This window comes from Falco peregrinus, chromosome 8 (assembly GCF_023634155.1).
Source record: "Falco peregrinus isolate bFalPer1 chromosome 8, bFalPer1.pri, whole genome shotgun sequence".
NCBI lineage: Eukaryota > Metazoa > Chordata > Aves > Falconiformes > Falconidae > Falco > Falco peregrinus.
This window is the reverse complement of record NC_073728.1, coordinates 30,670,543-30,697,338: the sequence shown is the minus strand read 5'-3', so window position 1 is coordinate 30,697,338 and position 26,796 is coordinate 30,670,543. Positions and strand designations below refer to the sequence as shown.

The 26,796-nt window shown below is 43.5% G+C and overlaps 1 protein-coding gene across 1 annotated transcript in view; it reads left to right on the top strand.

Moving 5' to 3' along the window:
• Window positions 1-23,897, top strand: part of CLASP1 (cytoplasmic linker associated protein 1) — a 181,290-nt gene extending 157,393 nt beyond the window's left edge. Inside the window, exons 33-39 of the mRNA XM_055811576.1 lie at window positions 4,085-4,235; window positions 5,266-5,512; window positions 6,255-6,448; window positions 8,052-8,180; window positions 18,739-18,945; window positions 21,678-21,794; window positions 23,570-23,897. Of these exons, the coding sequence (XP_055667551.1) occupies window positions 4,085-4,235; window positions 5,266-5,512; window positions 6,255-6,448; window positions 8,052-8,180; window positions 18,739-18,945; window positions 21,678-21,794; window positions 23,570-23,656 (1,132 nt within the window). The 3' untranslated portion in view covers window positions 23,657-23,897. The remainder of the gene's footprint in view (window positions 1-4,084; window positions 4,236-5,265; window positions 5,513-6,254; window positions 6,449-8,051; window positions 8,181-18,738; window positions 18,946-21,677; window positions 21,795-23,569) is intronic.
• Window positions 23,898-26,796: the final 2,899 nt, after the last annotated feature.

Sequence of the window (26,796 nt, the reverse complement as noted above, 5' to 3'; positions counted from 1 at the left end):
GGCTATATCCATCTGTAAAATTCACTGGTTAGTACAGGCAGGGACTACTTTTGTGTGAACCATATCATTGCGTTAGGAATAAAAGTGGAAATTAATAATGAAGGCAAAACCAATGACTTGTGAGGCTCAATGGAGTATTCTTGTTTAATTTTGTTTCTATTAATTTTTTTTCTCTCTCTCCAAGGCAGCATGACAGCACTAAGCCACTCAGATTATAGTTTCTTTTTTTTTTTCTCCCTCCCTCTCCTTTCTCTGTTTCTTCTCTCTTTCGTTTCTCCTCTGATCACGGCAGTCGGTTCTGGGGTTGGAGTGCAGATGGGCTGTCGAAGCACCCCCCTCCCCTTTCTCAGCCTAACTCCATCCCCACTGCTCCTTCCCACAAGACTTTCAGACGCTCTTACTCTCCCAGGTAACAAGCTACCTGTTAAACCAACTTGTCTGAGATGTCACAGTATTATTTACCTTTCACACTGTGAAATTTGTTCCAATGTGGGAAATGATCTGCGGAAGCTTTGGTTGGAAAAGGCAAAGAGATGATGATAGCTTTCAGAGAGCAGAGATGGCAGGCAGCCACTTGCTTGCTGCTTGGGGAAGATGCGGCATGCAAGTGGGGGGGGGGGGGGGGGGAGGGGGAAGAAAAAAAAAAAGGGATTTTTCCAGACCCTTCCTCCCTGCCTGGTTCCTGAATGGGTGTATGTTTCACAGTTGGTTTCCAATGCAGAACACAGTTGCTGAGCACTTTTGGCAGGCACTGGTTGTGTTATGACAGCACAGGGAAGGTTGGCAAGTGGCACATGAGCACTTTCCAACAGGCAAGTGCAGCTCAGTAGTGATTTCGCATCTGCAGTTGTGAATATCCGTAAGATGATGAGGATGAAGCTTGCATATATGATTTTACCAGCTTCTTGCACAGTGTGATTGTGGAACATCTTGGAAAATTGTGGTATTTAAATTAAAATTGACCTTACCACAAGACCTGGGGGTTATTGATTGCTAATTTTGACATCTGTTCCTCCTCTGCCCTCGCATTTTGTTCTGGTCTGCGTACAGATCCTTAATCTGTATGCTGGACTAAAGCTGTGTATTGACTTTAATAAAAAACCCCTTCTGAATATAAATCTAATTTGTCAGACTGCTATGTTAAATTTATTTGAATTTTTAAGTTTATACCCTGACAACGTGTAGGTGTGATTTCTTGCTTGTTACCTGAGGAAGGACTGTATATAGACTTGTCTTGAAGCAAGACATTCCTAATGAAAAACTATTGAAAGAATAGCAAACAGATTGTTCTCTGAGGGCTCAAAATCTGAGAATCTGTGATGTCTGAGAGAGAAAGTAGAATCCCATAGTCTGTACCTCTGTGAATACCTGCAGAATTAAAATGTGAAATCAATGTTCTGACTCTTCTAGGACACTAAGACATCTGTGGAAGAGACCCATGTTGATTTTTGGAGTCAAACTAGTAGGGAGTTTTTTTCCTCCTTTCATTACCTGACCCAAGGTTTGGAGTAATTTGACATACATATTCCAGCCCAGAGCCTGAAAGTGCAACGGGGCGAGTTACTGTGTACTGCTTGAGGATGCTAAACTGCTGATTACTTACACGTACTTTGGATTGGAAACTGAGTTATAGTTTATGGAAGTAAAATGTATTTCATGTCAGACTGGAAAACTGCCAAATTGTATCCTGATAAACTTGCAGAGAGTTGCATTGTTTTAGTGCAGCAGAAGATGGAAAATAATGTTGTGACATCCCTAAACACTACTCATCTCTACTCACTTCTTATTCATCCTGTGACTTTCCTCTAGTTTTCTGCATGGGTCGTAATTTTTTTCCCTTTTGTGCCTTTTTTTTTTTTTTTTCCTGAAAGGTGGGTGTAGTTCCATTTTATTTTTTATTCCCCCCATCATGTTGTCTGTGAAGTATTCCAGTGCACATGCTGTCAGTAGACATGTGTGTTCACATGTAGATTTTCTGTTCATGTAGAGCACAGCCATACTGTGATCTCCTACACAGGCTTACACTTGACATACAAAATCAGTTAGACTCTTTAGGTTTTTATCAAAATGTGGTATGTGCATTGATAAATGCATCGGCTCATTGTCTCTGAGAAACTGCCTTAGTCCTTTGGCATTGCAGAGTCTGTACTTTGATCTATTCTTTGATAGCAGTGTAGGGCAAAATTCATCCTTGAGGAAAGCAGCAATGATTTTTAGCAGAAGATTTAGTTTCGATATACCTGTGATTATTTCTCAGTTTTGCCGTGGATGTGGTTGTGTGACCTTTGGTAAGTCATGTCATCTCTTGATGTGGGTGTGTGGGTACGGTCACATGTATACCTTCTTGAATGTTGGTTTCATTGTTCATTTAAATATTGTATGAAGAACCCCTTAAGATCTACAGATTAAATGTGCTTGAGCTCAAAAAAAATTTTTTTGAAGATCCTATGAAACAAAGGTATTTCTACCCTGCCTGATGCTTATAAAGAATCTAAAAACTGCCTTCACTTTTGTCTGGAAGGCCGTCGCAGTACGTTAGTGTCATTCAGTTGTCTGAAAAGTCCTAAACACTTTGACTTCTGTAGGTTTATAAACAGTTTTCGTTTCCTGATCTTGGTCTTTAAGTGGTTTCTCTTTCTTTCTGGCCTGACAGGCACTGCTTAAACTTGAGGTGGTGTTCTTTGATTTCTTTGCCAGGATACATGGCACTGGTGCTTGTGTGAGTGTGGTGTGAGTGTGTTGCTTGGGAGCCAGGGGTTGTGGTTATTTTCAGTATGTTAATCCCAAAGGAATCGGGCAGCACCAATCTTATCCTCTGTCTGAAGTTCCTGAGCTTCTTCCAGAAAAAAACCCCGGTGGTTCTAGATATTTAACATCCTACTTAGAGTTCTATTAAAAATAATAGTTGTGTACCCAGGGTTCAGAAGGAGTTTTCTGTACTTTATGATTTTTTTCCCACCAACCTCACAGGGAATCTTTCTTTTGTGGAAAAGGAGCACAACTCTTTGTTCAGCCATCCTCCTCCAAGCCCATCCTGTCATCCTTCCCAACTGTTAAGAAATAGTAATTCAGCCCTGTAGGGAGCCATTTCTTACCATTTATTGACAAACAACTTGATGTAAATGTCTCAAATTCTTTTGGTTTCTTTGCTTCTGGCTCTACTAAGATCCAAGACTCCACCAGAGAAATTGTTCTCAGTTACTGGGTCTCTTCATTAAATCTCTCTTGGAAAACTGATTGTCATGCGAACTCAGCTTCTCCTGGATAGAGCAAAGCCCTGCCAGTAGTGCCTTTTCATTTTCTCCAACCTTGTAGAAGCTTCTCTTCTTAACCACATTTTTTCATCTCATCTGCTCTTGCATGCCAGGCATTTTTTCATGGAACTTAATTTTTGATAACTCCTAAAGGAATCCTAAAATTTGCGTGGCTTTATGCTGCTGAGCAATTTGAGGAACAGACAAGACTGCAAGAAAGCATCAAGTTTGAGTGAGAGAATTCCCAAACTTAGGCTCAATATTGAAATGCATCTGTTATCAAGGCATCACGCAAGTGGTTTTGGTTTTACTACTCTATAAATGAAAGTGGGACATGTTAGACTAAGGTTTATGTCAAGATACATTTTCCTTTCCATTTAATTCTGTCACGTTTGAATCCATTGATAGAATATATTTGATATATTATGAAACTTAAATTTCACTGATTTCATTTTCACCAGCTGTCACAACACTTTGAGTTCTCATAGTGATTGATTTTCTTCGTTTTCCTTTTTAAATAACGACATTACCATGCTGGGGACAGGTTTTCTTTGCTTTACAGAAGCTGTGGAATGTAACAAACAGTGGACCTGTTTTCCCCTCACAGCAATGTAACATCACTGATTTCAGTGGAGCTTCTCCTAGATTTAGCCCCGTTTGACGGGAGACTCAGACCCAAAGTCTGCTTTGGTCCCATCGATGTTTTGTTACAAGTCACTGTTAGAAGGAGCATGCCAAACCATCTGTCTCCAACTTGGCATTGTTTTTGTTGACAATCAAAAGCGGATTCCAATTTCATATGTAACATTTCATATACGTTTGGTCTTTAGTATGCTGGATTATGACACGGAGAACCTAAACTCTGATGAAATCTACAGCTCTCTTCGTGGAGTCACAGAAGCGATTGAAAAATTCAGTTTCCGTAGTCAAGAGGACCTGAATGAGCCGATTAAACGTGATGGAAAGAAAGACTGTGACATTGTAAGTATTTGATTGATTAATGTCCCCAGATAGGTGGAACTTCAAAACATTGTGTTCAGACCTGGCTCTGGATTGTTAGTGTACAAAATCCAGTCATTCCTGCTGTATTCTTAGAATTGTCTTCAGCTTATTGGTTGCTAACTTCTTATACCTAAATTATGGGGTCCCGCTAACGCTCCCTTCGAAGTCTAGCCTCCTATGAAATGTGCTCACTGGGCTTCTGTGGGTGTCCTATGTATGAAGGAACAGAACTAGCGTTCCTCAGGCTCAGTGGTGGCTTTTTCATGGGGTGTTGTAGTCAGGTCTGTAACGGGAAGTGTTAGCTCTTAAAATGCATGGGTGGTTTCCCTCACAGGCTTGTTACTTCATATGTAGGAAGGACCAGTAATCACTCTGACCACACAACTCGTTTGGTACCTTATGCTGTGTGAACAGTTACAGAATTCTGCCACGTGAGATGCCATCTGTTTTAATTAAATACATGGACTTTAGAATTTACAGGAATCTTAAGCGATGGTCTGTATGGGTCCCTTCCAACTTGAGATGTTCTATGACAGTTTTGCATCCTATCTGGATGAACAAGTTAGCAGATTAAGTTAGCTTTCAAAACTAAAAATTCTTGGTCCAAGATTTTCCTTCAGGAACCTTTTATTGTTCATTTCATCGTTGAGTCTCCTCTGTCAGTGGGTTGCGAAGTTCCCCAAGGAGCGTGTTGCTTTTGCTTCCTTTCCTTTTCTTAGCAAATTGGTACTGCTCCAGAGCTTATGATCTTTGCCAGCTTGTGCAGTTTTAGCAATGTTAACTTTACATTTAGGAATGCTAGCATAGCTTTTTGCCCTATGATCATGAGATCTTTTTGGAATAGTTGAAGTTATATATGGGAAAGAGGTGGTAATCTTAAGTTTTACTCAAGTATTATGTACGTGTAAACAATTCTGTGCCTCTTCATGTTGGTTGATGAACTCCAGAAAAGCTACATTCATCCACAGAATTTGAGTGGTCTTTTCTTTCTCTCTGTTTGATCCCCCAGGTGTCTCGAGATGGTGGCCTTGCTGTGCCTACCGGTGATGTCCGTGGAAGCAGTGACATTGTGGAAGGTGGACGGATGGCTCTGGATAACAAAACCTCCCTACTTAACACCCAGCCTCCCCGCACCTTTTCGGGGCCACGTGCTCGAGAATATAACCCCTATCCTTATGCTGACACAATTAACACTTACGACAAAACTGCCCTGAAGGAAGCAGTGTTTGATGATGACATGGATCAGCTTCGGGACGGTTTGTATCAGCGTATCTTGTAATTCTGCAGGCAGCTTTCTCTGTTTCTGATATATTTGTGTATGGGTAGTGCTCTCAGATACATGCCTGCCCATGCATATGTTGTGTATTAATTTGCATCTGAGTTGAGTATGAAATGCTCTTTGTTCCCATGTACCAGCAGAACCTGATCTGTGGCTATTGAGAAAATGTTATACTGCAATTTTAATTTTTGTTTGCCTAGAGTTTCCCTCAGACTTGTCCCTTAAGCATCTAAATGCATCCATAGGGACGCTATTTTGGGGACCTCCTACTCTTTATGACTGAAACATCTCAATAGCTTGTTGTTACTGAACATTTAGCTTCACTTCAGTGATGCTACACCTTAGCTTTGTTATTCTGCAGTACGCTGATGAGTGACTGTACTTTGATCTGAAGGTCATTGTTTTGGGGGTGTGTGTCTGGGAAAAACTGCGGTAATTCTTACCTGGTAGAAGTAGTTACTGGAACTGGATGAAATTCAGTCGTCGTCCCTTCCTGGTTTGTTAGAAACGCTGTGCAGATTCATGAGCTGTGTTCTGAACTCAGGTGAAATTGTGGGCTAGTCAGATTCTCTTGGCTGCTTGGCTGAGACCACCTGGAATTTGGTGCTTTTTTGGGAGGTCCCTTGTTAAATGCACTTTGTTCTGTAGAGGGTTAGTAATCTTGGCAGCTTTGATCTTTCTCCCTGTTTCCCCAAATGATTTGCTGCCATTTGTCCTAGAAGTACCCATTGACCATTCAGATTTGGTGGCTGATCTTCTGAAGGAGCTCTCCAACCACAACGAGCGGGTGGAGGAGCGGAAAGGAGCTCTCTTGGAACTGCTCAAGATCACAAGGGAAGATAACCTTGGAGTTTGGGAGGAGCATTTCAAAACCATTCTGCTCTTGCTGCTGGAAACACTTGGAGACAAAGATGTGAGATGTAGAATTTTGTCTTAACTCTTCTGCACATTGCTTCATCTAGGGTTGTAGTTCCTAAACGCTAGTTTAAATGAAACCCGCTGCATTTGTACAGCATCTTGTCAGGGATGCTGCACTGCTCATTTTTTTTCCTTTTGAAGGTTGACAACTCTGCTTTTGTTTTCAGTGTGCTCAATGATGAAGTGTCCCAGTTTTCCTCCCTCTCTCTGGAGTGTTAGTGACAAATAACTAGGAAATTCAACTAGAATCAGAAAAGAATTTATCTTCTAATCTGGTGCAAAAACTATCAAGATTTCAAAAGCTGTTCCCTCCTGAGTTAGGATGAAGTTACCAGCTCTTAACTGTATCATACCCATTCCCACAAAAAAGAGAATGAAGGTACCCTAGAATAATTTAGGGGTTTTTTTCTCTGTGGTTTAAAGATCAAGGCTATTAGATCTCATGGGATGGGTCTCTCAATGTCATCAAGAACAAACTGCTTTTATAGGGGATCTTGTTTTGAAGTATTAAAAATAAGCTGTGGTATTAGCACATCTTTGTATGTGATAGTTGATCAGAGTGGTAATTTACAGGCTGGACTTTTACTTTTTCCACTTGGGGCTACTTGTTCAGCTATTTGGGTAAAGGCTCAGCACCCTGCTGCACCTTCACATCAGAGCCATGCTCCACCTGAATGTTACAATATTTAGGCTTCAGAGCACTCAGTTCTTTTTTTTTTTTTTGTTTCATCTGATTCAAAATTCATTGTATTTCTTATATTCCTTGTAAAGTATGTGGCGCACACTCGGAAATACTAATTCTGAAGCAGTGTAGGTGGCTGACACTTTCTCAGTTGTTGTTTGTAGTATGAGCATGAGCTGCTCTAGTTGCACATGTGAATTGTGCTACTGCATGAATTTTGCAGATGAACAGTGAAGGACATGCTTTAAAGGCTGAGTATAGAGTAAAGTAAGTGTTCCTCTGCTGAAATGATAGAATCTATTTGGAGTGGCCACAGGCCAAAAGCTTAATATAACAGTTGTGAAACTGAAGCAGGTGTTACAAATCCATTCTGGTAATGATCTTTTGATAGAAAGGATTAACACATAGGCCAGCGTTGACTACAATGACTTAACCGTTCTTGAAAATAATTTCCATAGGAGTTACAGGAAAAGAGTTGATATTTTTTTACTGCATTAGTACCTGAGAAACAGCTGTTCTGGATGGTTGTAGCTCAGTTTCCACAAAGCTAAGCAAAAGAGTAAGGGCAAAACAAATGTGATCTGAGCTTCTTTGTAGATTCATGTAATGCAAATGTGCTGCTTTGGGTACAAATTCGTATTTCATTGCCAAAAGAGGATAGAATTTTAACAAAGTCATGTCATTCTGATTCTTCCTTATATCTGTGAGAACAGTCATTTTCTGTGAAATTTTGTACAAAAGCAGGCAAGGAGACTTGATTCTGAATGTTAGTTATGGTGATAACACTGCTCACTCCACTGGAGCTGATAGAGCAATAGAAGATTTCATGTGGACATTTAGGGAGTCATGAGAATTTACTTCAAGCTGCAGTTTTGAGAACAGACTTTTTCTAATGTGGATTTCTCTTTTGACACAGCATTCAATAAGAGCCCTGGCGCTGAGAGTCCTGAGAGAGATCTTGCGGAACCAGCCTGCAAGGTTTAAGAACTATGCGGAGTTGACTATCATGAAAACACTGGAAGCACATAAGGATTCCCACAAGGAGGTGAGTCTTTCCGTGTTGCTACTGGGAAAGCAATATGGACCTGCTGAAGAAAAATAGGACCTGTGAGACTCAACGAGCAAACACATTGACCCATCTTGACAGCAGAATAAATTGGTATTAAGTCTCCCAAATATGAAGAGACAGGATTTTTACATGCTGAGCCAGGGAGGAAAAAAATTGAGACTGGCAGAGCTGTGTAAGTGGACTTGGAGCTATCTGGAATTGTAAGCCACTGTTCACCAGCTTCCCAGGATTTCTGTGCTCATTCTGGGAGAGGCTGAGACCCTGCAGTGGAAAAAGTGCATGTTTAATAATTTTGTGGAGCGCAGTGTGCTCCCTCTGTCTGTACAGGTGAGGGTAGGAAATGTACTGGAGAACACAAAGCCCATTCAAGCAGAATTTTGTTTGAAAACTGCTGAAATTGGGCCACACTGGAGAACTGGGAACTGGTGAGTAACAGGAGGAAATGGACAGAGGCCATGAAGCTGAAAAGAAGCTGGGTCAGAGGAAGAAGCAGAGGGAAGGGTGAATTGCATTCTCATTTTGTGGGAGAAGTCATGTGTAAAGCTGAAAGTACTCTTTTGGAGTAAAACAAAAATAAAGGGATGTGATGATAACATTTGAAGTAGATCGATTCAAATTACATTGAAAGTCAGTCTTTGTAGATTGACTTCCAGCCTGCATCTTTTAATCTACCTTCTGTATGTTGCGAGAAAGTGCTGTGTGAATTTCTCTGTATGTCTGTGATGGCTTTATTATCAAAGTCCTTGCTTTGAAATCTAAGACGCTTACTCTTCTCTGTAACAAGTTTGTCCTAAATTAGCAGTTTTAGGCATCTCCATCTGGAGAGCTTTGGCCGTAAAAAAGATCATTGTATAGATCAGACAAGACTCCAGAGTATTGTGTAACTGGCTCAAGGTTATGTTAGCTGTGTGTAGCAGAAACTTTACTGTTTATAAACCAAAACAACAAAACAAAAAACACCTGTAGGGAAAGAAACAAGCAAGATGGATTTCTCTAAAATTCAAAAGTAGAAAATGTTTAATCCTTTAGTGAATGAGGATTGCCATATTCTGCCTACCTTACTCTTCCTGATGTAGAGCCTTTGCACTCCTGTCATTTTCAGTTCAGAGTAATAAGAAGCAGTTGTAAATTGATTTCCCGATAAAGCAGTCGGACAAAACATTATGTTCTGAAGGAGTGCCTTTTATTGGCAGGTTTTCCTGGTTGCATACTTCTCAGCTCACCTTGACTCCGTGCCCTTTGTAGTTTTTGTCTGAGTGTCCTCCAAAGCTGCCATTTCTAGCAGGACCTTTCCAGATTGTCTCTGGCATTATTTTGAATGCCCCTCAGAATTCACTGTCCTCGTGGGACTGGTGGGTTTTATAGAAATCAAGAACAATGTTGAAGACGTGACACTTTATACCTCTGTATTCCCTACACTATGTTCTTCATGCTTGTGGTGTGGTATGGTTCTTCAGAATTTGCATGAGGTGCCTCCTGAGGAAAAGTGGAGAAGAGTAAGTCTGCTGTAGAGAAAGCAAAGCTCAAGCTAGGAATGAAGACATGTGAGTTCTGGCACTTCTTTGTAGAAAAATAATTGAGCTGTGTTGCTATTAGCAGGTAGCTGCTGTGCTGTGCCTAGCACGGCTTTGATTTACAGTGGTTTTCTGTAACATCTTCATAATTTAAAGATACCATATTTGCAACTGCTGCACCTTGTCCCTAATCTGAATGAAGTAGATCCTGATGTTGTCTATTCATCTGTTCCATATGAGAAAGGCTTTGCTTTTTTAGCTTGAATGACTTCTTGGAGGACCAGATGTCTTCACTGGCTTCTTGAAAGTTTATGTTCAGCAGTTTGCCTTTGGGTGGCAGCTATCATAGGATGCTGCAGGTATATTTCTATTTTGCCGTCTGCTGCTAAAACAGTTGTGTGTGCACAGCTGTATTAAGTGGTGGCACTGGTGCTGGATTTTTTAATTTGCTGTATATGTTTTTCTGGTCCTTGTGATCCCTGTGTGGATGGGACTCTCGGAATCATGATGCAGCCCATGAAAGGCATCAGCTGTCTGTCAGTAGTTTGAAAATATCAGCATTCATGAAGGTAGGAAAGGATACCAAGCACTCGGGTATCTGCATGAGCTAGGCTAAAGATATACCTGGGAATATGCTTTAAGGTATTTTTACCTGTTGCTGGGGCTTGCTAATTCAGTTAAGTCTGTGAAAAATTAACTGAGAGTCCATTTGGGCATGGCTCAATTGGTCAAACTCATAGCCCCGGACCAGCAGGTCACAAATTCCCATGCCGTGGTGGCCCTCCAGCTCGCTCTCACCACTGACTTAGCAGCACTGCTCTCTCCATGAGGGGTGGAGGAGCTGCCCTTTGACTTGATCCCACTGAGCAGGAGATAAAGTGGAAAATTGCCAATTTGTGATTGAAGGGCACTTTCAAAGAATAGCTGAAGAAGGGAAGGGAAGGTCTGAGTGGTCTGTTTTCTTTTTCACTAAGTCAGAGCAATATTAAGGCAGTGGTGCACTGCCCTTAGACTGCATAAGATAAAATCATCTTCTGGAGTGTAAAAACTATTTCGAGGAAAGCTGCTATATAATTTGGTTGGGAAAGTGTTGATCCTTGCGCCAGTGATGCCCTGATAAAAATGTCACTCCAGGGTTTGTTGTGTTTCTGGGCTGCTTCTGCCTTGTAGAAGACAGGAGTGACCCTGGTTTATGGTTTGAGATCCTTTGGCATGCAACAGGCTGCCTAAATTAACAGAGAACAACTGTTTGACCGAGCTGTATCTGTTTGTCTGTCTTACCTGAGTTTTGTCTTCAGCACAGGGACTGCTAATTGCCCCAAGTTATCGCTCACGTTTTGTGTTACATATGTCCCAAGAGACTCGATCTAAAGTGACTGAGCAAAGCGAGTTTGAAGAGGAGCATGGTACAGAACTGTTAATCTTGGGTACTGTCTCTAAGAAATCATCATACTAAGAGGCAGTTCTTTGGAAATCAGGAAGGTTCATTTGTGTACCCAAATTCCAATATTGCTGCTCAGTTCAGTATGACCAGGAGGGACCAAACAACAGGTTATAACCGACACGTTCACCAACCAGCAGAGATCATCCCCTCCTCCAATTGAGTGCTGATATCTAGTTGAAGATTGTTTGAAACAAACAGGGTCTGTGCTTTTATTCCAGATTATATAATTGGAAGCAGTGTTAGGTTAGTGAGATATTTTGGGATGCCTGGATAACTGGCTGTTTTTCCAAGTCCGAGCAGAAGTTTTTAGACAGTTGGATCTTTGCCATGGCTTGAACTCTTCTGCCTACTGTTGCTGAAGGCGAGGTCTAGGATCAGCAGGGCAGGACAGCTGAGAGCACCACTTCTCTTCCTATGACACAGGGAAGGAAGACGGTACGTGCCGAGTCGCGCCTTGTTTTGAGTGCAGATGCAGGAGATTGGCAAAGCACAGACTTCAACGGGGCTTCTAAATTAACGTAACCCTAGGCTACAGACTAGAAGGCTCTGGGTTGAGATCTGTGTCTAGTTAGCATTTTTTAACTTCAGCCTGTTTTTATACTGTTTGTAGTATAACAGTCTATTCAATGCCGTTGATTTAATGGGGTTATGTGAAGAGTCAAGCCTGCTTCAGTCATAACTGTAAATATTTATGGGGGTTGACATGTAAATGCCTTTCACTTACTTTTGGAGCATTAGAACATAATTGAAATTGTGGATGGTATTAAATCTTGTTGATTTTTATCACTCTTTGTTTGGAGTTATTTGGAAGAGAACCATCTTTCTGTTGCCAATTAGTTAATATTAACTCATTTGTTCCAGTGTAGTTACTCACCCGTAACTAAGGAGAGATGCTGCCTGCTGACCCAATACCATTGATATGACATTGCTTCAGTTCACACCAGCAAAATGAGTATAAGTTCTTACTATTGAATATAGTAAAACAGAAATAGTTCATTAGCTTGGGAAATGCTTACAACATGAAAATCATAGGAAGTTAATTCCCTGCTTCACTCTCTGCCACACAGTTTTTCTCTGCAGTTAGGTCTATAGAGATAGCTGATGTGTATTTGCTATGCGTAGGGAAAGGATACCTACTTTTGGTCTTTTATTATCCAGAAGATCCATAAGCATAATCGGGGTGTAACATTCTTTGTTGTAACTCTCTAAAAGAGGGTGAAAAAGAAGAAATCACAACTATCGGTTAACTGTAGATGTTAACCACTGTCTTGCTGGGATGGTTTTAGACTGGTCTCTGACATTGACAAGGTGGTTTGTGACTGTCCACTGATGGTGGTATGATCTATGTAGTCTGCAAAATGTAGCTTACTAAAGAAGAAAAGCACTAAATGATCACAGTCTTTAAGGTTAATTGATACATAGTCCATGGTGGAAGCTGCCAAGTGCTGCAGCTTGGCAGTTGTTGGTGTTTTGTTGTATATGTTTATGTGCTTTTTTCTTATTCCCAACATGTTTCAAATACTTACTGCACAGGAGAAGCAGTCTAATCTACTTCATCTCCTCAGAGTCCCTTATAAAAATCACATTGTTTTTTCATCGCTTAGCACTCCCCATTGCTGAGTCCACTTCCTGCTTTGAGTCCAAGTTCTTAATTGTTTGTTCCTGTCTGGATCAGACTGAAAAGCCTTCAGGGATGGGAGTTTGCCCAGTTAGGTATTGGTAAACCTCCATCCCCTCCAGTGCAGATTATGCAGGCTTTAAGTAACCACCTCTAGATGGCAAAAATTGGGTCAGAAACATCGCCGCATGCCTTGTAAGCCCGAAAGCAAAACGTTATTCTCCTGCTTAGTAAACTTCTCTGGCACTCTACGGGCTTCATAATAGTGTACAAAGCCTCGTGAGTTTTCACTGGGGTTTACCTACACTGCCTCATCCTCTACGACTTTCTGCAGAGGTGGTGCAACTAGCAATTGTGGCAAAGTACTCCGTCTTACAGTCCTACGCACAGCTCTCATGTAGGTATGCAGGTGCTGCTCTGCTGATATCCCAGCGTGTTACACCGATGCCCTATGCAGCCTATGAACCTGGCATGTTCTGCCTTAGGTGAGTCAGGACATGTAATTTTCTTAACTTATTTGCCCATAGCTTATGTCACTTCAAAGCAAAAATGAAACCTTCAAAACCCTTTAGAAAGCTGCTGCATACTGACCAAGAGCAGATTACCACAGACAAGCTGCTTCCTGCAGCCATCGGGCAGCAAGCAACATCTGTAATGTGCTGAGAGTAATAGCTGAGCAGAAGAAATTATGCAGAAGAAATGGGGTCTTGGTTCTGGCTGTCTTAAGCGATCAAGGTCCCGTGGCTGCAGTGCACTGTGAACCAAGTAAACAGTGGGACTTGTCATCCAAAGTTTGTCTAGCAAATTCTGTAGAACACTGATGCTGCCAGTGAGCTTTTCTGTGAAAAGGAAGGGATCTGTGGCAGGTGGCTGTTTGGATCACGCTGTTCTAATACTGCACATCAGCATATCCCCTCCCATTGAAATCGGAAAGCATTTCTTGTGCATGTTTGTGGGACCCCTAACCTGTTACTTTGAAGCTTACTCCTTTATAACATTAAGGAAGACATCGTTAGAGGTGAACAGCCTTACCTGTGCTTTGTGCTCGTGAAATGGCTCCTTCCCTAAAGCAAACTGGGTGGAAATACAACAACTTTTCTCTTTCGGGAGGCTCACTGAAAAGGTCTTTAATGCACTGCAGATATCTTTCAAGGAACCCACCAGCAAACACAGCTGATATTATGCCAGCAGAAGTCAGGCTGAATCTAGTCTCTAGCATGTAGAGAATAAGGTAAGCCTTTGGAAAGGAGAAAAACCTGCTTCTTTTAAGGCAAAGTGCTATCTTTTTGATCTGCATTCTTAGGCTACCTGCCCTGTGTTGAATAATGTCGAGCTATCCAGTTCAAGTCGTGGTTTGCTCTAAGCTTTTACTGGGAGGTATGTTTGTGACATACCTTATACAGAGCTTAGTGTCTGTGTTCTTAAAACACTGCAGGCGTGCTCTAGTCTTGCACATCTTGCTTCATAGCCACCCTTTTGAACTTGCTGCTTCCAATTGCCGTCATCATCTGATGGCTTTGCTAGTTTTCTTTCATATTTCTAAGATCACTGAGAATAATTATATTAGGTCAGACAAAAAGTTTGCTTCACTTGATACTCTACCTAACTGACTAGCAAGAAGCAACCATGCAATGATGCTTCCCTGTGGGTATCCTCCCTCCTTCCAGCTGTCTGAAGCTTACAGCCTTCCCAAGATAATGGTACTGTCTGCACCTCCATGTGTTTTGCCCTTTGTTTTTTCTTCAGTAAATTTGTCTAATTTTTAATCCTCTGGCACCAATGAGTTCTCCAGTCTGAGCATGTAGTGAACAGCACCCTTTCTTTTAATCAATTTTAAAGGATGCATTTCATGGCCACTACTTTTTTTTGGTGTCTGCTGTTAGTATGAGCCATTCCTGTCACTTCCCATCATGTACCTGTTGATCTTGCCTCCGAAGACGGAAGATGTTGCTTGATGCTTGTTTCTCCCACTCCTTTTAAGGTTGTCTCACTCTGCTGGTCAGGTTAAAGCCCCGGTTAAAAAAGTTACTTGATTTTTTTATATTGTATGGTATGTGTAATTTGCAAGACAGAAGTGTTATGCCTCATGGCAAAATACCTTTGCTAAACTCTGCTATAATTGTATGTTCTTGTTGCCAAATGACCTGGCAGTTTGTATCTTTTGATAATTCATTTTCCTCTGTGTGGGAATGCTGCTGCTTTCTCTGGCATTACCAGGCGAGCAGGACTCTAAGCTGCTGTGTAAGCATTCAGAGCCATGCTTTCCCTTGTGGGATGCAGAGTCAGTCTGGGTGGCTGAATGTTTTGTTCTGCCAGAGCCGAAGGAAAGACCTTTTGGTATGGTCTGGTATTTGCATTGCAGAACGGTGGCATTCAGCTTTCTGTGCCGGCGGGGATGAGCTTGTCTTTTTGGCTCACTCTCAGCTGGTATTGCCCTACCCCCTCCTACACCCTGTCCCCTGCCTGTCCTTTCCAAGGGAGCCAGGGCCTGGAGCTAGTTACCTGCAGAGGCTCTGATTCAAGCAAACGTGTAAGCACATGCTTGAATTTCATTGTCAATGAGACTTCAGCTGTTATTAAAGGTAAACATAAGCTTAGGGGTTTTGCTGTAGTGTGGCTTAGATGCAGATGTTGTCTGCCAGATGTGCTCTTGGAAGACTTGGAATTCTCCAGTCTCCCTGGTGTTGTCACATTTACAAGCTAATATCAGCAGGAAGCATACTGGACACATGTAATACAGCCCTCTGTATTCAGAGGGAGGACAATTCAGGGAGAAATGATGTGAAATACTCAACTGCTGTGTAAATGTAGCCAGATCCTTGCTAGAAATGGGCAGCTTTGCTGAAAAGAGGATTTGCAGGGACATAAATAAATCCTGCACCTTCACAACTTTTCTTGCTGACCATATGATGTGCAATATATGTATGACCGTTGTTGCTATTTGAACCCTCGCTTGTTTTGTGAAAAATTACGACTGTCTTAACTCCTTGTGCTTGCAATTGGTTAAAAGACTTTTAAAAAACGGTTTTCTCTCATGCACTTGCCTCGTACCTGCAACTTGATGTGCATGGTAACCTGTATGCAAATAGGATGAATTTTTACCTACGCTACTGTTTGGAGTTTACAGTAGTATATTTGAGATCAGAGTCTGTCCATAGATGCATACTGTACATACTGTAATAGTGTTGCTTTCTTATCAAGTAGGATGCCAAGGGGTTTTAAGGTCTTAAAAAAAAATTAAACTTTTTTTTTGTTTTAGTGAGTCGTGATACATGTGCAAGCTTTTCTTTCAGAGGGTGTGTGAAAACATTTATTAACAGTATCTGGGATTTTGCTTTGCAACATCTCCAAGCAGCCTGTGTCCAAATAGTTAGAGTTGGGTTTTTTTTAGCTAGTGACTTGCTTGTGAATGTTGTTAAACTCATTACAAGATATCTGGACTCTCTGTAAGCCTACTGCATTGTTTGTGGAAAGCTTGATGGTAGCAGCGTTTCAGCACTGGGAAAGCAAATGTCAAAAGCTGTGGTGCCAAGAAGGAATTCCTTTAAAGGAGACCTCCTGGGAGCTCCTGACTTCATCCATGCCAGCAATTCAACACCGTGGTACCAAAGCATGGCATTAGGTTTCCTTTAACTAGGGTGTTCCTCTCCTTTCCCAACAAAATCACGTGGTACTAGCTTAGAAGCAAGCACTAGCTTATGTGGAAAAAAATAAACTTTCCTGCTTCTCATGTGAAATTGAAGAGGAATTAGGAAAGAAATAGCTGGAAGAGGGAAAATTTGCTAGAAGTGGGAAAACAAGCATTCTGTTCTGCTTGGTTACTCATTCACAGATCTTTCAGGATGAAATTCTTTGAATATTGACCACATTGTGGATTACCATTCTTCTTGGAATATGTTTTAGTATTGTAATTAAATGCTGAGAAAGGTCTGAAGTAGATGGAGCAGTTTGACAGCTTTTCTTCTGTAAATATGGCACTGATACAGAAGCAGTCAAGGTCTCAGGTCTGCTTCACCATCCTGCCTGTACCTTGCCTGCATGCAATACTCGTACTACATGTAGTATCTGAGAACACATTCACTGTTGGGTTTTCTTTAGAGAATGCCAGGTGGTGGAGTTTTACTGTTATTTCCTGGGGATATAGGTATCTTGTGGTCATTCCTGTTTCAGGGGCGTAGCTGTCAGCATGAGTGGAAGATTAATGATAACCGTGTGGCTGTGATGCTAAGACTGTGGGTGAAGCAGGCTTTGTAGATGGAGGTGATCTCTTCTGGTCACTATTCATTGCTGCGATCTTAAAAATCAGTTAAAACTTTCTGGAAAATGTTTTGTAGTCCAGGTAGGGAGACATTCTTGTCCTAGTAAGGACTGAGATAAACTTCCAGATACTCCTGGCTCATGCATTATCCACAGTAGTTACTTAAAAATAATGAAAGCTCACTTTCAGTCTTTTCTAGAACTACATCTCTCCATGGGTTGCCTTAGTCAAATAGAAATCCTTGAGTCTGATACCATGACAGTGTGTGGAAGAGGGGAACAAGGAGAATCCAGCAGCTATGGCTTCAGTCAAAGTGATGGGAGACCTGTGGTTTGATTTATTTGCTTTTTTGTGGATTGCCTTGCACAGATTTCCTAGTGCTGGTTTCAAAGTATTGACCTCAGACAACCTGAGGTAGTTGAGCTTTGGGATGAGTTGGAGAACTGGGGCTAGGCATCTGAGCTTCCTGCGCAGTCACGAAAGAGGGGGTGCCTTGAAAGGCTGTATGAACGCTCCTGGGCTCAGTTAGGGGCTAGCTGGGAGATCCTAAGCATGAGGATTTGTGAATGCTTCTTTCTTCTTAGAGTTGAGGTGTCGGATTTAAGTCTCTGTCCACTCAGGATTTTACCCTGCTTTAAAAGTAAGCCCTGAGAAGAGGGGAGTGAGAAAAAATGAGCGAAAGCATCCTCCATCTTTTGTACTGAAAGAGGAACATGGGAAGCAAAGAGTGTGTGATTTGTGGCCAGTAAGCGTGCAACCAAGGGGAAGCTTCATTTTGTTGCCTGGCAATTAGCACAGACACTTGAAAAAAGAAAACCTGCCTTCCCAGCCTGTTTTTTTATCCAATTACTGCAGAATGCAAAATGAATAAACTCTCATGGGAGGAGAGACCAGAATCGGGTCTTTCCTCTTTCAGCTAGCTGTCCTACCTGCTGGGGAAGAGTGTGAAAGTTGTGAATTCGCCTTCCCTTAGAGAAAGAGTGGTATTGAATTTAGATTCTCCCTGGTTTTGCGTGACTGCTTTACAGCGTAGGCTAGCTGCAAAAGGTGCATGCTATCAGTGTTTCCACTTGTTCTTTCTCCCATGTTTTATAGTGACCCCAGTGCTGCCTTAATGGGTTAGATGTGCTCAGAGCACAGCTGCCTGGTCAGGGAAACCCTAAAGCCTGTTCTGTGTCTGTAGCCTGGTTTGATTACAGCATAGTTCACCTGGGCAATGACAGGACACATCTGTGTAGGTATGGGTGTCTCAGCTTGGGCACCCACGCGCTTGGGTGAGATGCTTACTGAGAGGTGCAATGGTGTCATTCATTATAATGTTTAAGGAGAGAATTTTTGTATGAAGTCTAAGCTGGTGGAATTGGGTTCTTTGGCAGTGGCTGGAGAGATGTCATCTTCCTGCCTCTCCTAGGATGGGAGTACCTATCTATCTTGGTTGACAGATGATTCTTTTAAACTACCCACAGCTTTGACACAGTTACATTAGGTAGGATGGACTTCTTACTACTGGCTGGAACAAAGATGTCACTGGAGGCAAAGGATGTGAATTCTCAGTCAGTCGTGTCTTGACAGAGCCTCCTGCAGATTTGTTAATGAATATCCCCAAGCATTTCCTGGCAGTCGTTCCTAGTACACACCAGTGGTGTTGGCTGTGAATTGTGACCTCGTTAACATAAAGGTTTGCTCTGCTTTCATTCCAGGTTGTCAGAGCTGCTGAAGAAGCTGCTTCCACCTTGGCAAGTTCCATCCACCCTGAGCAATGCATCAAGGTGCTTTGCCCCATCATTCAGACTGCAGATTATCCAATTAATTTAGCTGCCATCAAAATGCAGACGAAAGTCATTGAGAGGATTTCCAAGGAATCGTTGCATCAGCTCCTTCCTGATATCATTCCTGGATTGTTACAGGTACAGAATCACATGTCACAAATGCTCCTGAGCACAAACCACCACTGAGTAATTTGTGAGATCTGTGACCTAAGAGAGAATGGTGGACCCTCTGGGGCCACATTTTGGTAAATCCCTCTAGGATTTTCTGTTTGGGCTTTTGATGATTTTATTGTTAAAGGCAAAGAAAACTCAGATTTTTATGTGTATGTTCCACAATTAGACACCTTGGCCTGACTCCTAGATAAGCTGGTAGCAGCTGTGTAATAAATTTTAGTAGGAATTAGCCACATCTTCTGCTCTCTTAGTACATCCTAAACAATATATCTTGCAGCCTCCTTTAATTTGGCTGAGCTGTTCTTTGCTTTGATTGTACTTGGCACTTGGCACTTGAATTTGAATCCTAGCAGGCAGGCTGGTTCTTTCCTCTCTGAAATCAGGACCAAACTACTTGCTGACTTCATTCAGCCTTTCATAACCCTCTCAGGCTGGGTGGGGAGCTGTGTTTTTCCAAGTGCTAAGGCTTGCTCTTGCATTGTGAATTTAGCTTTCAGCACTGGCTGTAGCAGTGTTGTCTTCTGTTTCTCTGCACAAGCAGCTGGTAGTGCCAGCGGCTGGGATGAGGCTGCAAGCAAGAAGGAAACGAGGGGAAATAGCAGCAATGAAGGAGGAGGAACATGTGTGTGTTCACTGGGGAGAGATTGTGACAGGAACAAATCAGTCAATGTGAAAGGGAGGACATGTTTGGGTGGGTAAGACTTCGGTGGAGAACTGGGATAAAGAAGCCTCCTCATTGTGAGCATTAAAAGTTGCACAAGAGCAAAGTCAGAAATTTCCCTTGTGCATCCTAGCGTTCATCCCAGCTTTGTAGTGTCAGCTCTGGAAGTTCTTTTCTTAAATCAGCTTCTGGGAATCGGACAATTCTGTATTGATCCCAACTTGTAAAAAGCTTTTAGCCATGATTGTTGGAGACAACAATCTGAACAGTGGAGCTTCAATGCACTGGAAGAGTTTGGAAGCAGCATGCCTTTAAAAACGCAGTTATACTTGTTTTATTAGTTGCTTCCGTGTCTTAAAATGGATCTTGTTTCAGAGCCTAGTTTGCCAGTGATATTTCTTCACCTTAGAAACTCATAGTGATCACAAGAATCTACTCCTCACGTTTGGGATGTATTTGGGGATCCTTCTGGCTGAAGGAATGTGTGCAGAGGGAGTCACCCGTGTGCTTGTTTACCGTGCCGAGGGCGCTGGCAGAGTGGTGAAGAGGAGGCGAGGAGCGTTGGGCAAGAGCAGCGTGAGCACAAGCGTGCAGCTTGACAGCCAGGGGCAGGATCCCCGTGGACAGATGAGGATCTCCATGCAAAAACAGGGTTTTGGCTGGGGAGAGTCACGGTGCTTGCTCTGGTCCCGGTGTGGAGCCCTGGCTCCCATGGAGCTGGGGGGATAAAGCTGCGCCGTGAGACACTCTCCCATGCTCTGCATCTCAGTACTCTCAGGCCGAAGGGAACTTTGAGCCCATACCCTCTCCTGATCAAGTGCTCTGACTGTTGGGCTCTGTTATTAAATGCCTGGAGAAGAAGCAGCTGCTGCCTTGCAAGCACGTTGGCAGAGGGAGAGGTGGGGTGATGGTCCCACTGGTGTGTACAAGGCACCAGCCCAGTGCCTGCCAGGACACAGCCCTCTGCACCGCATGGACCTGCCTGCCCCCACAGGAGCGATTTGGGATGCACACGAGCGAAATGCCAGGCCCCATAGGGAAACCTGAGGTCAAGCAGAGGCGTCTGATGAGTTCAGGGTCCTTTGGGCTGGGACCCGCAGAGACACCCCTGTGTCCCAGCTGTCCTCCCAGCAGTGGGTTGTGTCTCTGTGGGTGGGTGTTCCCCTGCTGTGGGCCTGGGCTCAGCCTTTTTTCCACCTCGCTCCTCAAATAGCTTGGTGTTTCTCAGAGCTCACCTAGGTCTGCTTTTCAAGATCAGTACTCTTTAGGATTCAGACTGTCATTTTAGACTGTACTTTGTCTCCGCAACTGCATCCCTGCTCCCAGCTTTCCCGGCAGAGGTCACCCTGCATCCGGAGGAGCCAGGGTCCAGCAGGCTGAAGTGATGTCTGCATTCCTCACGAGATGGCTGCTTAGTGATGAATCACTGCCTGAGTACAGGACTGATGTCACCAGTTGCTGAGTGACCTGGTGGCTAGCTCGAGCTCCCCTGAAGCTGCCAGAGATCCAGCACACCTACAGGGATCTTTCAACACTTTCTTTTCTGTGGTATTTCCTACCTGATAAATAATCAAGAAGCTCCGGGTTACAGAGGCAGTTCGGTGTGTAGCGCCATGTTTAAGACTTTTCTGAAGGCAAGCTGGGAGCACGAGGACTCCTCTCCAAGAAGTCCTGACCATCCAGGAGAGCATATGGCCATCTGAACTGGACACAGGAGTGTGTATATTTGATAAGAGTCCTAAGCTCGTGTTGAGAAACTATGTGTTCTTGCTTAATGCTATAAACAAGTTATTAAATAACTTGTAACGTGATATTAATAACCAATAATATAAGGAACAAAGAGGATGTAGGTGGGTGAATAGTATTCTCTCGCTCTGAGTATTCAGGCTGCAAACTGTTGCGTCAAGCAGGGCCTTTCGGTTGATCTGTCAGGTCAGCCAAATTTGTAAAATGTTCATCAGCTTTCTAGTATATTGCTCTAGAAAGATGTTGCCAAGTGCTGTTTGACTTCTGACCTTTTTTTCTTGTTTCCTAGGGTTATGATAATACAGAGAGCAGTGTCCGTAAAGCTAGTGTATTTTGCCTAGTGGCAATTTATTCAGTAATTGGAGAAGAACTGAAACCTCATCTTGCACAGCTCACGGGAAGCAAGGTACAAGAGTGATGTGTCTCTGGGGTTTTGATAATAGCCAGCTGAACGGTTTGCACTACTAGCAGCAAGACCAGTGGCTTCACGGTAGTTCTGTGTCAAGTTCTCTGTACACTGTTAAATCCTATCTCACCCTGCCAAACACCAGTAGGACAGCACAGCACTTGCTCAGCGGTATGAGCATTTGAAATCCCACTAAGAAAATTTTGATGGGGTTCAGAGATTGGTTTCCTGATGTATTTGATCCTGTGTAACTGCGAGCTGCCGCTGCCTGGGTCCTTCCTGCTACAGCCATGTTTACCTTGCCCCTTCAGCATTGCATCCAGGGAGGTGACCGTGCAGGCAGTTGGATCAGCTAGATGCTCTGGCTGAAAACCAGATCTGCGATACAAATTAATTAGTTTTCAGTCCTCTCTGCGACTGCACAGGCAATCTGGTGCAAAGAGTGGTGGGAATGCATGGCTGGCATGTGTGGGAGAGCGGGTTCTCTCAGCAGCAGGTTGTGATAGAAATGCAGGTAAACCTTCACTTTTAATAGCACGGCAGGTGTGTCACTTTCCTTCTGGGACACCAGCAAGCACAAGTGACCCTTCAAAGGTCTTTGTGCCCTGGAGTCAGGTTAGCAGCAAAACTCAAATTCTGACCTGATACTACAAGGGAAGCCAAGTCCTTAATTCAGCTCTGTCCTTCAGACAAGAGCTGGCAGTTTGTCTTGAAGCAGGCAGTGTTTGATTGATTGCTTTTCAGAGCTGCCTAGGCAATTGTCACAAAATTTCTTCTCCTGAGGTCATCGTACCCAAGATTTCTAGGCAATTTTACGATGAATTCTGCATTTTTGTTTCTGAAATAGATCTCTGCATGTGAATAGTTACTTAGTTCAGAAGGCTTTGTTCTGTTGTTTTGAGGCAGTAATTTCTTTCCTGGGTAGGAAGTGTGGTGTAGGCCAAAACAACCTGAGAGTGAAGTTGGATTTTGTTTCTGAATTGGGTTGCCTTGTCCTTTAACAAATTACTTGTGCCTTCAAATTGCTCTGGAAAGAGACAGCTATGGGTGCTGAGGTTTACCTCATTATATTTGGGCAGTTAGGAAATCCCCCTATAAAAAGTTGCAGAAACTTTATTATGCCAGTATCCTAGGTGCCACGGACTTACTGTACCACATAGCTAACTATAAACATGTGAGTAATTCTGGGTTTACGCAGACTGCCTGCATGTTTAAAGTTAAATGTGTGCATGAGTCATTGCAGGATCTGGAGCTAAGGTGGTAAGGCAAAAAAAACCCCAAACCCATGTAAAGGAAGTGTATGCAGTCTAATAGCTGCATTTTCACTAGACGTACCAAGTTAGTGAAGATATTTAAGTGTCATTGAAAATGAATGTTTTGTAAAGCATGGAGAGTTCAGGCTGTTTCCTAGGAGGGACCGTGGCTCTTGGACTGCCGGTGTGCCTGCAGCCCTACTGACCTCTGTGGGAATCTTGCTTGCCCAGAGCAGGCTGCAGGACTGAGATCTGTGAACTGATGGCTGCTGAAGTGAAATACAAGAGGTTTTCCTAAATCACTTAAATCTGTCTGTAACTTCAGTGGAACTAGGCATACCCTCCTGCATCTGTCCATTCCGACATACACTGAGCTTTGCTTCTGCTTTTCCTCCAGAGAGCCCAGCATCAGCTCGCTCAAAACTAAGTTCACCACAGAATGCAAGTTTTAAGATTTGCAGATGACTTTTGTCTGCCTGTTTTTCCCAGCATCTTGTTCTGATGTTTGTTTGTTCCTTTCAGATGAAGCTACTAAACTTGTACATAAAGAGGGCCCAGACCACCAACAGCAACAGCAGTTCCTCTTCAGATGTTTCAACGCACAGTTAATGGAGATATGTGGACATATGTGTAGACTTAGAAGCAATCAACGGTGCCTCTCAGAGACCTTTCTGCTACTCTTCACTGGCACGCTCCATCAGCTCAAGGAGGCCATGCAGATATTTATTGCAATCAGTATTTTAGTCCCTTAAAAGCTTTTATGTAGAATCTTACTGGTATTGAATGTAAAGGAAACAAGGTCTGTGTTGCAGTCTTCATTAAAAGTGAACAACAGAAAGCCATACTTAAACATATTCGTATAGCCTGCTGAAATCTCAGAAATATGTTTAGGTTAGTGTTCTAAAACTGAGTCCAAGAACCCGGACACATGTAAAGGTCAAACAAATCGTTTTTCTTTAGTTCATACCCGGTTTTGGTTTCTGTGTGCTAGTTACCTGCTCTCTCCCTGCAGCTGCAGCCATGCTGGCTAGGTTCTCTTCTTATTACAAGTCCTGTGGTCCTGTTTGTACTCCCTGTTGCAGCTTGCCTAACGTGCAGGGCTCTCTGTGGGGAGGTCTTTGTGGATGTGGCTGTGATTCCAGCCTCAGATGCTTTAATACTGAGAGGTATCAAAGTGAGTAATGAAAAAGTAGTTTCTTCTTAAACATCTGAGGTTTTGTACATAGTTCTTCTGACAGACCTCCGATGGGCTGACTTCTCTGTAACTGCTCTCCATCCAGCTGGGCTTTTGCTCCTTTCATTGACCGTGTAAATATTTCTCCCCTCCTAACACATTCAGTTCTTTCATATACTTGAGACTCTCCAGGTTACTTGTTACTCCCTAAAGGGAACCTGGGACCCAATTCTGGGATTGATGCCTGCGAATGGGACACTGGGTGGGTGCTGGAGTGGCCGCTGAGTGTGTCCACAGGTGGGCAGTGGCAGCTGGCAGGGCTGTGTCTCAGTGCTGCCTTGAAAGGCTAGCTGCATTTTTCTTGAGAAGTCTGTAGCTGATCTGCTGCTCTGACCTGGCCCACTGGTGGCTTTGTCCCCAGAACTCCTTTGGGCTTTGGGTAAAATTTTCATCCCAGAAGGCAGAAACGGTGTCTGAAAGAGAGCAGAAAGACCCCATGGAAGCACCTGCTGAGCCAGCTGGTACAGTGCTGGTTGCCTGCCACAGCTCCTCCTGTGCCTGAAGAGCCTGCAGTGCTGTTACCTGCCTTTAGAAACCTCCTCCTTCCTGGCCAGCCTCACCGCAGCCCTGCGTGGTGCCCTGCGTTTCGGAGGGGTGCGGAAGGCCCTTGCTGGGCTCCGCTCTCAGCAGGGTACTCTGGGTGAGGGTGCAGCAGGGCAAATCCTTTGGTGGCCTGATGACACAGACCAAGTCAGAGCCAAACCAGCTGCAGTCAAACACCCCACAGCACCTTCTCCCACAGGGCGACCATTCTGTTTGCAAAGGGTGAGCTTCCCCTGCCTCTGCCTGTAGGGGGGGGAAGCAGGAGGATGCTAGAGCTGTGTTTGGCCCCGGGTTGGATCCTAGCTGGTGGGCATGTCCACCCCGAACCTGCAGTGGATCACAGCTGGGGTTTTGCTCCCAGTGCCAGTGATACAAGAGTATGGTGGACCCTGCAGCTTACAGCTTAGCGGTGGTGATGGATGTGTGCTCTCTGGCTGCTCTCGGTGCCTCGGTCTCTCTCCAGCTCTGTCCTTTTCCCCTTTGGGGAGCTGAAGGGACACCCTGGTAGCATACCAAGAACATGAGTGTTACCATTAGTGCAGCAGGAGAGCGCCATGGGGAGGGTGAAGCCCTGTTGTCTTCCCTTTCCACCAGTTCACCCCTGTGTCTCTCTGCCCCAGCCCCGAGCAGCTGTGCTGGGAGGTGATGCTTGGTGCCAGCTCCCATGCCATTCCCTAGCTCAGGAGGGATTTGGGCTGGTGGGGACTGTGCAGGATTGGGTTGCAAAGCTTGTTGGTCCCTTTCCCTGCTCACATGAGAGCAGAGGGGGTGACCTGCTCCTGAGTTCATCAGGATGTGTCCAGGCTTTTGCTGGCTGCAGGGCTAGTTCCTTCATCTTTTCCAATGAGTAATGCCATGGCATGAGAAACCATGCGATCCTGGTGGGTGGGATTTCCCCGGGGTCTTTCCACAAGCTCAGAAAAGCCATCCTCACTGGAGGGAGGATTGGCTGCTGCATGGCTGGTGTCTCTGTTCCTGTGGACCATTTCTCTTCAACATCTTTCAGTATGCTTGTTAGGATATTCTTTTTTAATTTTTGAATGATTCAAATTATTTTAGTTTAACACATTTATTTTCCCTTTTGAGGAAATACGCAGCCGACTTGTTGGCAGCAGTTAGCTGTCTTGTTTTAATTTTTAGTAGTGGGTTTGGGTTTTTGTTGGTGGCTTTTTTTTTATATATATAATTTGTACTCTTAACTGCTTAGTATTTATGCCTCTCTTTCTCCCCATCTCAGTTCAGCATCTTGTGTTTCAGTTCTGGGGTTGAGAAGGTCAGCATAGCTGACCAGATGGTGATTAGTCCCTCCCAGCTGTGATGGAGCTTGGTCCATCACAGTTTGCTGTTTGTTTTGGTTTTGGGGATTTTTTTTTTTTTTCCGAATGGCACACTGTAGCAGATCTCCAGGAATTGAATTCCTTCTCAAATGATTTTATATATTGTATAAAATGCTGTTAGTATGCACTGAGAGTGAACGCACTGTAACGTCCCTGAACTGACCCTGGCGCGCGCGCTGATGCTACAGTAGGAGTTAACAGCTCAGCCTTGGGAAGACATGTGGACCTGCCGTGGCTCCAGCAGCAAGCCTGTGTTTTCCGATGCTATTGGCACACTTGGGGCTGCAAATGGTAGAACCAGGCCTTACTTTCTGAATCAGATTCAGTTCTGTTTGTCAACAGATGCTCATTAATGTGCTACTTAATTTCATTATGTGAGTCAGTCGAGGACTGTTCATCCTTTGAGTACTCTAGAAGTGTTATACCTGTATACAGTAGAAAGCATTCTGCTTAGGTATTTATAAATCATTGCGTATAATGTACATAGTAAGGTTGTTTAGTATGTTGAACATGACCCAGTTTTTTAATTTTTTTTTCCTTTGAAGTACTCAAAGGGCTAGCTCTGAATGTCACCTCTCTGATCTCCAGTGTTCTGACTTCAACAAGCTGTACAATCATTCACTTTTTTCTTTCAG